Raw genomic sequence first — 10,911 nt, forward strand, 5'->3', positions numbered from 1 at the left:
AGGGAATTTCTCAAACCAATAAGTTACCAGGAACCAGGATACTTGATGCTTCTACAATGTCACTGAATGATAAGTTAAAGTTGATGACTGCTCTGATCACAACAGGTAGGCAACATGCAATTTGAAATATCATGTCCCTAGGCTAAAGGATCCACCAGCCATCCTCAGTTTGTGGTGGCTGACTGGTTGACATGTTGCTCTGATGCTGCAAGCTATGCCACCGGTATTTCAAATATCAGCAGGGTCACCCATGGTAGACAAGTTTCAATGGAGCTTCCAGACTAGGAAGACAGACTAGGAAGAAAGGCCTCGTGATCTAGTTCTGAAAATCAGCCAAAGAAAACCCTATGAATCACTACAGAATATTGTCTGGTACAGTGCTAGATAGAAAATTAGCCCCCTGCATTGGAAGGCACTCAAAATATACAGCAGCCCCAACAGTGGACTCGAGCATACCAATGATGTGAAGGTGGCACAGGACCAGGAATGTTTTCTTCTGTTGTACATTGGGTGGCCATGAGTCAGAGCTGACTCCATGGCAACTAACATCAGTAACAGACTAGAGGATGACTAAAAGTTCTAGATGTTTCTTTAGACCAGCTGGCTGAGAGAAGAGTAGAGGCTGAAACCCCACTGTTGTCACGGCTGCTGTTACATGCTGTCGAAAATGTTCCAACTCATAGAGACCCCGTGTACAACAGAAACACTGCCAGTCCTGTGTCATCCTCACAATCGTTGCTACATTTGAGCCCCCTGTTGCAGCCACTGTGTCACTGCATCTCACTGAGGGTATTCCTGTTTTTTGCTGACCCTCTAACTTTACTAAGCATGATGTCCTTCTCCAGAGACTGGTCCCTCTTGATAACATGTCCAAAGTACATGAGATGTGGTGTCACTATCCTTGCTTCTAAGGAGCATTCTGGCTGTAGTTCGTCCAAGACTGACTTGTTCATTTTTCTGGTAGTCCATAGTATATTCAATATTCTTTGCCAACACTGTAATCCAAAGGCAACAATTCTTCAGTCTTCCTTATTCACTGTCCAGCTTTCGAATGCACATGACGTGATCAAAAATATCATGGCTTGGGTCAGGGACACCTTAGTCCTCAAAGTGACATCTTTGCTTTTAACATTATGAAGAGGTCTTCTGCAGCAGATTTGTCCAGTTAAATAACAACCCCTAGGTCCTATCAAAGTAGCAACCTTTTTTTAATTCACACAGCGCACTCTAGCTCACAGATCCTTCTTTAGATGATGTCTTAGTCTCCTAGTGCTGCTGTAACAGAAATATCACAAGTGGGTATCTATAAAGAACAGAAATTTTCTCAGTTCTGGAACCAGAACTCTGAATTCACAGTGCGGCTCTAGGGGAAGGTCCTTCTTTGTCTATTTCAGTTCTATTAGTTGGCAAGCCTTTGAGTTTCTGGGCTTGTACAGTCAACTGCCTGGTCATCATCAGATTGATTCTTTCCCATTTGTGCTTGTCTCTGTGTCTACAGGTCCCTGGGTGGTACAAACGGTTTAAGCTCACCTGCTGTGGTGCAGTGGCTCACTTTTGTGTGGCCTTTCTCGCCACGGTCTTGTGATTCTCACCTAAATGATTAGGTAGGACTGTACAAATAAGGTAATTGTGGCCCACCAAAAGGATTGGCCAATTTTCCCATTCCACTAGGCTTAAAAGACAGCCAGTTCTAGAGCAGAGAGAGGATCCCACCACCACCAAGGAATAAGAGCCAGGGCTTCTTTGGACCCAGGATCCCTGTGCCAAGAAGCTCCAGGAACCAGGAGAATGGGAGACACAGAGCAGTAACACGGCAGAAGGCGAGAAGCAGTGGCAGAGAAACGATGGCCAGGGATGGCACAGTGGACTTCCTGCCCCATAGTGGGAGAAAGCTGAGTGCCTTTGGGCAGGAGGCTTGCTGGAGAAGTAGGGTGCTTTTGAACACTTAGTGGAGCTAGGTTTGACAACGCACAGAGCTAGAGCTCAGTGCCTTTGGACCGAGGCTTACTGGCAGGGTGGGGTGAGTCTGGCAGTCCACGGTACATTCTTTTCGGCAGAGCTAAAAGAACTTTGTAACACTTCCCCGAGTAGAGCAGAGGCTGAGAGCCACAGAAGCACGCCTGTGACCACAGCTGAGAAGAGCCTGTCCTGATGATAGAACTTTACCCTGAGCATTCCGAAACCTGAATTGTAACCTGTTACTTCCCTAACAAACACCATAATCATGAGTATTGTGAGTTCTGTGTGGCCACTGCAATGAATTACTTAACCCAGCAGAGAAGGAGAGAGTGCCGTGGGAGGGATGGTTGCTGTCAAAATGGGTAAAGATGGTGGAGAGGAGGCTTGTCTGACCTCTGCCTCAAAGGGATCAGCCTTGGGCTGTTGATCTTGCTTCTCTTCCCTCTGTGAAGTTAGAGGAGGTCAGATGCTGCCTCCAATGCCGTTTTTACACCTGCTAACTGAAAGGTTGGAGAGTACACCCAGGTGCCTCAGAAGAAGGAGGGGGTGATCGGCATTCAAGAAAAAAAAAGAAAAAGGCAAAAAAAAAAAAAAAAAAAAACAAGAGCCATGGAAAACCCCATGGAGCTCACTTCTACTCAGACACACATGGTGTCACCAGGAGTCGGAATTTTTTTTTTTCTATGTTGATCTCTTTTTCATCTCTCTCAGAGATTATTAGGTTTAGGACACACCCTACATTGATATGGCCTCATTAACATAAAAAAAGAAAATTATTTCAAAACAGGATTAAATCTGCAGATATATGGGTGAGGACTCCAATACATATTTTTGGTCAACACAATTCAATCCATAATAGGTGGTAAAAACACTGTCTTAGTTATCCAGTGCTGCTGTAACAGAAATACCACAAATGGGTGGCTTGAATGAACAGATATTTATTTTCTCACAGTTTAGGAGGCTAGAAGTCTGAATTCAGCACAAGGGCTTTAGAAGGCTTTCTCTCCCTGTCGGCTCTGGAAGAAGGTCCTTGTCTCTTCTGAGCTTCTGCTCCTGCGTTGGTGGTATAGTGCCTTCCGAGTGGCATATAGTGGCATAGCTGCCTTCCAAGCTTCTGCTCCTGGGTGATCTTCATGTGGCTTGGCATCTCTCTTCCCACATCTCTGCTTGCTCACTGGCTTGTTTAATCTCTATATCAAGAGATTGACTTAAGATACACCCTACACTCATGTATTATTAACAAAGACAACCCATTCCTAAATGGGATTATATCCACAGGTACAGGGGTTAGGATTTACAACACATATTTTGGGGGGGACACAATTCAATCCATAACAGATGGTAAGAACACCAAAGACCATGAGATATACCTCAGATACTGAAGGTTGCACTTGGTGTGTCTCAGGGCCTCACGCAATAGCAGTAGCATCTTCTCACTGTGGACGCTTCCTTCCAGGATCAAGTGTGTTAGAGTCCTCTTACCAATGACAGCCAGACAGAAGTCCCGATAAGCTTCAACAGGGGAGACGTTTTTAATTCTAGGGAAAATAAAAGGAAAGGATTCCCTCTTAAGTTCTTAAACCTTACATTTTACAGTACCAGTTGCTGTTAAGTCAATTCCGACTCACGGTGACTCCATATGTGTCTGAGTAGAACCATGCTCAACAGGGTTTTCAGTGGATGATTTTTTGTTTAGTAGATTGCTAGACCTTTCTTCCAAGGTGCCTCTGGGTAGACTTTAACCTCCAACCTTTGGATCAGCAGCTGAGCAAGCTAACCATTGCACCACCCAGGGAATCCTACATTGTATAGAGAATTATGTAAACAAAACGATGCAATATGGTTCAGATTGAGGAACCATTAGAATCTCTCCTTCCTTCATTAATTGTCTCAACCTTCTGCCAGTGGGAAATAATGAATCACCACAGTCATTTCACACAAGTGCTTTACTTTCATACCAATTTTCACTAAAATGACTTGATGTAATACGATTCTCCCACTAGACACATTTAAGTAGGAACGCTCCGTATCTTTGCATCCTGAGCACCTGGTTGGAGCCCAGCCACACATTGAAAGATTGCTCCCATATTAAAAATGGAGAGTTCCTCGGTGGTGCAAATGGTTAAGCACTCAGCTGCTAACCGAAAAGCTGGAGGTTCAAAGTCCACCCAGCTGCACCTTGCAAAAAAGGCCTGGCGATCTACTTCTGAAAGGTCATGGCCTTGAAAATCCTATGACCTATATACCAATGTTCATTGCAGCATTTTTTTTATAATTGCCAAAAGGTGAAAACATCTGAAATGCCCTTCAATAGATGAATGGATGAACAAAATGTGGTACATACACACTTGGAATACTACTCAGCTGTAAGGAGAAATGAAGTCCAGATGCATGCCACAATACGGATGAACGTTAAAAACATGTTGAGCAAAATAAGTCAATCACAAAAGGACAAATACTGTATGAGCTCACTTATATGAAGTGAGCAAATATACGGAGACCAAATATTTGTAGTGGTTACCTGGGGTAGGAGGGAGAGGAGAAGAGGCAGCTTCCGCTTAGGGGGCATTGCGTTTATGTTAATGGCGGTGGAATGATTTGGAACAGGATAGTTAAGAATGGTTGCACAACTTCAAGAATACAATCTATGTCACTGAATTGTAGAAATTGTTGAGATGGCATAGATTTTGTTATGTATATTTTCACCACAATAAAATTAAAAAGAAAATCCTACATAGCACAATTCTACTCTGACACATAGGGTCACCATGAGTCTGAGTCAACTCGACAGCAAATCGATACTACAAACTCAAGAAGGTTGGCCATGTGTTATGAATTGTGTCCCCCAAAAATGTGTGTTGTAAATCCTAACCTCTGTGCCTACGGTTATAACCCCATTTTGGAACCAGTTGTCTTCACTATGTTAATAAGGTAGGATTACTATAAGATGGATCTTGAGTCAATCTCTTCTGAGATAAAAGCTTAAAACAAGAAAAGCTAGCAAAGCAGAGATAGGGGAAAGAGGGATGCAAGCCACATGGAGATCTCCAAGGAACCAGGAAACAAGCTGAAGAGACAAGGACCTTCTCCAAGAGCTGACAGAGAGAAAGCCCTTCTCCTAGAGGCAGAGCCCACTTCTAGCCTCCTAAACTGTGAGAAAATAAATTCCTGTCTGTTAAAGCCCTCCACTTGTGGTATTTCTGTTATAGCAGCACTAGATAACTAAGACATCGCGCCTAGGGATTTTCATCACAGACTAGCATCTACTTACACCACCTTCTGGAGATTACAGGCAACGCGGGCCATCTGCTCACAAAGTATCCTCACCGAGGTGTCACTCAGGAAGCTGTGACTCACATCCAGAATGCTCAGATTCTCATTTGAGCTGACCACAGAGCAGAGGTCCACCCAGAGAGGAAGAAAGCGGTAATCACGCCGGGACCTGTGAAGAAACGACAAAGAATACTTACTGAAAAGTACATATGGGGACAATGTAACAGGCACTGGTTTTTGTTAGCTGCCATCAAGTTGGCCCTGACTCATGGTGACCCCGTGGCACTATGGAACAAAATGCTGCCTGCTCCTGCATCATCCCCATGAGTCCTCACAGATTGGACCATTGTGATCCATAGGGTTTTCATTGGCTGATTTTCAGAAGTAGATCACCAGGCCTTTCTTCCTAGTCTTAGTCTGGAAGCCCTGCTGAAACCCGTTCAGCATCATACCAACATGTGAGCCTCCGATGACAGACAGGTGGTGGTTGCACATGAGGTGCGTTGGCTGGGAATCGAATCCGGGTCTCCCGCATGGAAGGCGAGAATTGTACCAATGAACCACCAGGGTCCTCAACAGGTACTGGCAGGGAGGGAAAAACGTTTGAAATAGTGACAACGTCTAAGACTGCCCTGGGCCCAGTCCCAATATGAAAACTATAATAATAAAACAAGATCTGATTCCAAAGCCCCCTTCTTAATCATGACAGCATGCCTCCCACCTTGGAGGTGAAGGAGGCAGGAAGTCCAATAAGAGGGAAAATTCTGACTCTAAGCTACAGGAAATAGGAGAAACTTTGGCTTCTTCCTAATGGAAAATGGGATGAAGGTTGAAGATGGAAGACCTAGAAGGGAGACCTAAATGAGAGTCCTTACCTCTCAACCCGAGAGCCTGATTCCAAGGAAGTATCATTCTCCAGAAAGATCCCTTTTTCAACCTTCAATGACATTTTCTCCAAATTTTGACAATGCTTGAGGCAGAAAGAAGCGTGTACAACATCTGTTTCATTTTTCAACCTCAAGGACACTTCCTTGAAATGGGCCATTGCATCCTTCACAAACTCCTTCTCCTGAGATTCATAGAGAGAGTGAAAAACATCCTTCATGCTCATCACTGAGAAAGGTTTGTTCTCATCGGACTTCACTTTCCATCTTAGCAATTCCTGTTCGACCTCTGTTGACACTCGGCAGCCAAACGTTGTCTCCAGCTCCCTAGCTCTCTTTTCATTTGAGAGGCCAAATAAGAAGTATCCCACCTGGGTCAGGATGGGGTTCTTTAATCTTTCTTCCTTGGACAGCAGCTTCTGCACATCCCCAATGTTCCCCTTGTGGATCTCCCTGTCTTCTTCCTCCTCGCTCCCCAGAACATAAAACATGGCAGCAAAGAACTGCTGGACACTGAGGTGGATGAAGGAGTAGCAGCCTTCACAGTCCTTGCTCTTCTGAAGGATATTCTTGTCCAGGAAAGGGCCAAGTTCAGACTCCTTCACCCCAAGTCTCTTGAGGTCTTCTCCATCAAACACAGATGTCTGCGTCCATACACCCTCAGTTGCCAGGAGACACACAGCCTTCACTGGGGCTTGGAGGCACCAACCCCGCCAGCTGTCAGGTACCGGCATGAACTGGCTGCAGACGAAACGCAGGAACAATGATGTGGTGGTTTGGCAAGTGGGTGTGGGGTCCTCTCCATTCTCCATCTGCAGCTTCAGACAAGTACAGACAATCCAGCACACCATGGGTGCTGAGCCCATGCTGAACAAGGCCGTATTGCTCCTCATCAAGTCGAAAGCTCGCAGGGCTTGGTCCTCATCTTGGAAGTGTTTCAAGAAATACTCCTTCCTGTCCATCTCCAAGAAGCCCTCCATTTCTATGAGGAGTGGCTGCTGCATTAAGAGCCAGAGCTGTCTCAGCGCCCAGGGTCGTGTGGTGATCAGGAGAGTTGCTCTGGGGAACATTTTCCTTGTCAGCAAACTACTCAAGAGGATGGGCACTGGCTTCTGCTGCTTCCAGTCACCACATATATCACGGATCAGTGCCCCAGGGGGGAATCTCAGTTCATCAAAACCATCAATGATGATCAGGATTCTCTGTGATTGGTCTAGAACCTCCAGAATGGCATCCTGCAACTCTGGACAGTCCTTGGAAATCAGCTCAGCACAAGTGCACGGCCCCATCTGGTTGAGTTCCTTGCAGCTGAGATAGAAAGCATATTTGAATGTCTTTTTGAGGTTGTCCTCTGTCCACTCCAGCATCAAATTTTTGGCCAGTGTGGTTTTCCCAACACCAGCAGGCCCTTGCAGCACCACTGTGTGGGGCTTTAGCTTTGAAGATGTTTTGGGATTCAGGAATGGTATGAGCTTTTGGCTCCTCTGGATGACGCTGTAATGCCACTTGTTTCTGTCTCTGGGCCAAAATTTATTCCTCCAGATGGAAGAATATTTCTCCATCGTGTCTGTGTATTCCTTGTTTTTGTCTGTAGTGATATGAAATAGGAGAAAGTTGGGATGCAGATGATGATACTCATTTTACAAATTTGCCACGTAAACTACTAGAAAGGAGCCCTGTTGGTACAAGGGTTAAGCACTCAGCTGCTAAGCAAAAGGTGGGTCCGCTCTGCAGGAGAAAAACCTGCTGATCTCCTCCTGTAAAGATAACAGCCTAGAAAATCCTATAGGGGAGTTTACCATCATCACATTTGGTCACTATGAGTCGGAATTGACTTGACAGCACATAGCAACAACAACAAAGTACTAGAAGTAAGGAATACAAAGAAGTAGCAATTTACTCTCCATACCCTGAGAAACCAGTTATGTCCTGAATTGTGACCACCAAAAAGATACGCTGAAGACTTAAACCCTGTACCTAAGAATGCGACCTTGTTTGGAAACATGGTCTTTGAAGATATTATCAGCGAGGTTAACATGAGGTCATATTGGAGTTATGTGGGTCTTATTCCAGTATGTGCGGTGTCTTTATAAAAGGGAAGAGACACAGAGAAAAGACAGCCATGAAAAGATGTATCCATAATCTACATAAGACGACCAAAGGGTCAACAGCTATTTTAAAGCACTGATGAGAAGGTAGTGGGGAGGGGGGGCTGCACAGGGAGATTAAGTGACACAATGTGAAGACTGTGACCAATGTAATTGATCACTATGTCTAGAAACTGGGAATAGGAGTGGGTTTTGCTGTGTGTATTTTCACCAAAAATAAAATTTAAAAAACAAACATGTGGAGCACCAAAAAAGAAAAAAAAAGATGCATCTACAAGCCAAGGATTGCTGGCCATCACCAGAAGCTAGGAGAGAGGCATGGAACAGAATTTTACACAGGGCCCTCAGAAGGAATAAACACGGCTGACACCCTGAGTTCAGAGTCCCGTCCTCCAGAACTGTGAGACAATTAATTTCTGTTCTCATAAGCCACCAGTTTGTGGTATTTTGTTACAGCAGCCTTAGGGGACTAACACACTCTAAGAGGACAGTATTTACCAACCTGGTTTTTTTACTTCCAAGTCCTCTTCTGTCTCTCCCAGGTTCAGGTTATCTATTCTTACCTCCTGTGCATATTCTCTAAAATACAACGTGGATGTAAGCTTGGCCCACGGGGTCATTTGGACTTCCTAGATCAGACACTATTGTGGATATCTATGAGATACCGTATTACACACCAACCAACAACCAGTTGATTCCGACTCATGGCGACCCCATGCGTGCAGACTAGAACTGTGCTCCATAGGGTTTAAGGCTGTGACCTTTTGGAAGAAGATCACCAGGCCTTTCTTCTGAGGTGCCTCTGGGTAGACTCCAACCTCCCAACTTTCTGTTAGTAGTTGTGCGCTTAACCATTTGCACCACCCAGGGACTCTATACTATTACACAGAACCAGGATTTTCAGTTTAACCTGCACGTTGCAATCACCTGGCAAGATTTTTAAAACACCAATAGCAGTCAACACTCAACTAATTAAGTCAGAATCTCTATGGGTAGAGAGCACCAGCAGCAATATTTTGAAATTTCTGTGTGATATTATATGCAGCCCAATATGAGATTCATGTCACAGAATAAGGGTTTGCAAACTAGGGCCCAGTAGACAAATATGGCTCATCATCTAGTTTTGTAAATAAAGTTTTATTAGACCATGGTCATACCCATTCCTTTTTGTCTATGTAGCTTTCATAATGCAACAGCAGAATTGAGTAGTTGTGAAGATCGTATGGCCCATAAAGCCTATAATATTTACTACCTGGCCCTTTCCAGATAAAGTTGGGTGACCCCTGCGCCTAGAAAAAGATTCTACGTGGAAGAATTTTTCTGTTAATGTGATAGAACTGAATGAATTTTTTCTGCATGGGAAACCAAACCCATTGCTGTCAAGTCAATTCTGACTCACAGTGACCCTGTAACGACAGCAGATCTGCCCCATAGGGTTTCCTAGGCTGTAATCTTTATGGAAGCAGACTGCCACATCCTTCTCCCATGGAGCAGCTGGTCAGTTCAAACCACAGACCCTTTGGTTAGCAGCTCAGTGCTTAACCACTGCACCACAAAAAACTAAAGCCAAACCCACTGCCGTCAAATGGATTCTGACTCACAGTGATCCTACAGGACAGCAGAACTCCCCATAGGTTTCCAAGGAGTGGCCCTTGGATTCGAACTGCCAACCTTTTAGTTAGCAGCCAAGCACCTAACCACTGCACCACAAAAAACCAAAGCCAAACCCATTGCCAGTAAGTCGACTCTGACTCATAGCGACCCTATAGGACAGTAGAACTGCCCCAATAAGGTTTCCAAAGAGAAGCTGGTGGATTCGAACTGCCAACCTTCTGGTTAGCAGCTGAACGCTTAACCACTGCACCACTAGGGCACCTGAAAAACAAATAAATAAGAACTCAGTGATCAAGATAAATAATATTATAAAATTTTTAAAATTAACCCTCTGCTTTGGAACCAATTCTGGCTCAAGCCACCCTACAGGATGTAGTAGAATTTCCCCATAGTGTCCAAGGCTGTAATCTTTACAGAAGCAAACCGCCACATCTTTCTGCCACAGAGCCGCTGATGGGTTCAAAGCACCAACCTTTTGGTTAGCGGCCAAGATCTTTAACTATAACTACTGTGCCACCAGGGCTCCTTCAGGTCAGAAGGCACTCAAAAATACCACTGGGGAAGAGCTGCCTCCTTGAAGTAGAGTAAGATGGCTCAGAAATAAGAGCCGTCACATGAACAGACATATGCATACCCATGTTCATTGCAGCAGTATTCTCAATAGCAACAAGATGGAAACAATCTAAGTGCCCATAAAGATGAATCGATAAACAAAACTATAGTACATATACAGGACAGAAATACTATGCAAGCATAAAAAAAATGATGAATCTGCAAAACATCTCACAACATGGATGAATCTTGAAGTCATTAAGCTGAGTGAAATAAGTCAATCACAACAGGACAAATACTGTATGAGACCACTATTATAAAAACTCAAGAAAAGGTTTACACACAGAAAGAAATAATCTTTGATAGTTATGAGGGAGGAGAGGGATGGGGCGGGGAAATCACTAACGAGATAGGAGACAACTTTGGTGAAGGGGAAAGACAACACACAATATAGGGGAAGTCAGCACAAGTTGACCAAATCAAAGGAAGACACTTAGAGGAACACAAAAAAAAAAAAAAAA

At 44.3% G+C, this 10,911-nt stretch overlaps 2 protein-coding genes across 3 annotated transcripts in view; one reads left to right on the forward strand and one right to left on the reverse strand.

Moving 5' to 3' along the window:
* Window positions 1-10,911, reverse strand: part of LOC101359994 (NACHT, LRR and PYD domains-containing protein 7) — a 31,944-nt gene that overhangs the window by 19,216 nt on the left and 1,817 nt on the right. The window contains exons 2-4 of the mRNA XM_023736367.1: window positions 6,108-7,704; window positions 5,231-5,401; window positions 3,330-3,497 (exon numbers count right to left, since the gene is read on the reverse strand). Coding sequence (XP_023592135.1) covers window positions 3,330-3,497; window positions 5,231-5,401; window positions 6,108-7,704 — 1,936 coding nt within the window. The remainder of the gene's footprint in view (window positions 1-3,329; window positions 3,498-5,230; window positions 5,402-6,107; window positions 7,705-10,911) is intronic.
* NCR1 (natural cytotoxicity triggering receptor 1) overlaps window positions 1-10,911 on the forward strand; it is a 42,978-nt gene that overhangs the window by 18,817 nt on the left and 13,250 nt on the right. The gene's annotated exons all lie outside the window — the stretch shown is intronic.

This window comes from Trichechus manatus, unplaced genomic scaffold (assembly GCF_000243295.1).
Source record: "Trichechus manatus latirostris isolate Lorelei unplaced genomic scaffold, TriManLat1.0 scaffold00087, whole genome shotgun sequence".
In the NCBI taxonomy this organism is placed as follows: domain Eukaryota; kingdom Metazoa; phylum Chordata; class Mammalia; order Sirenia; family Trichechidae; genus Trichechus; species Trichechus manatus.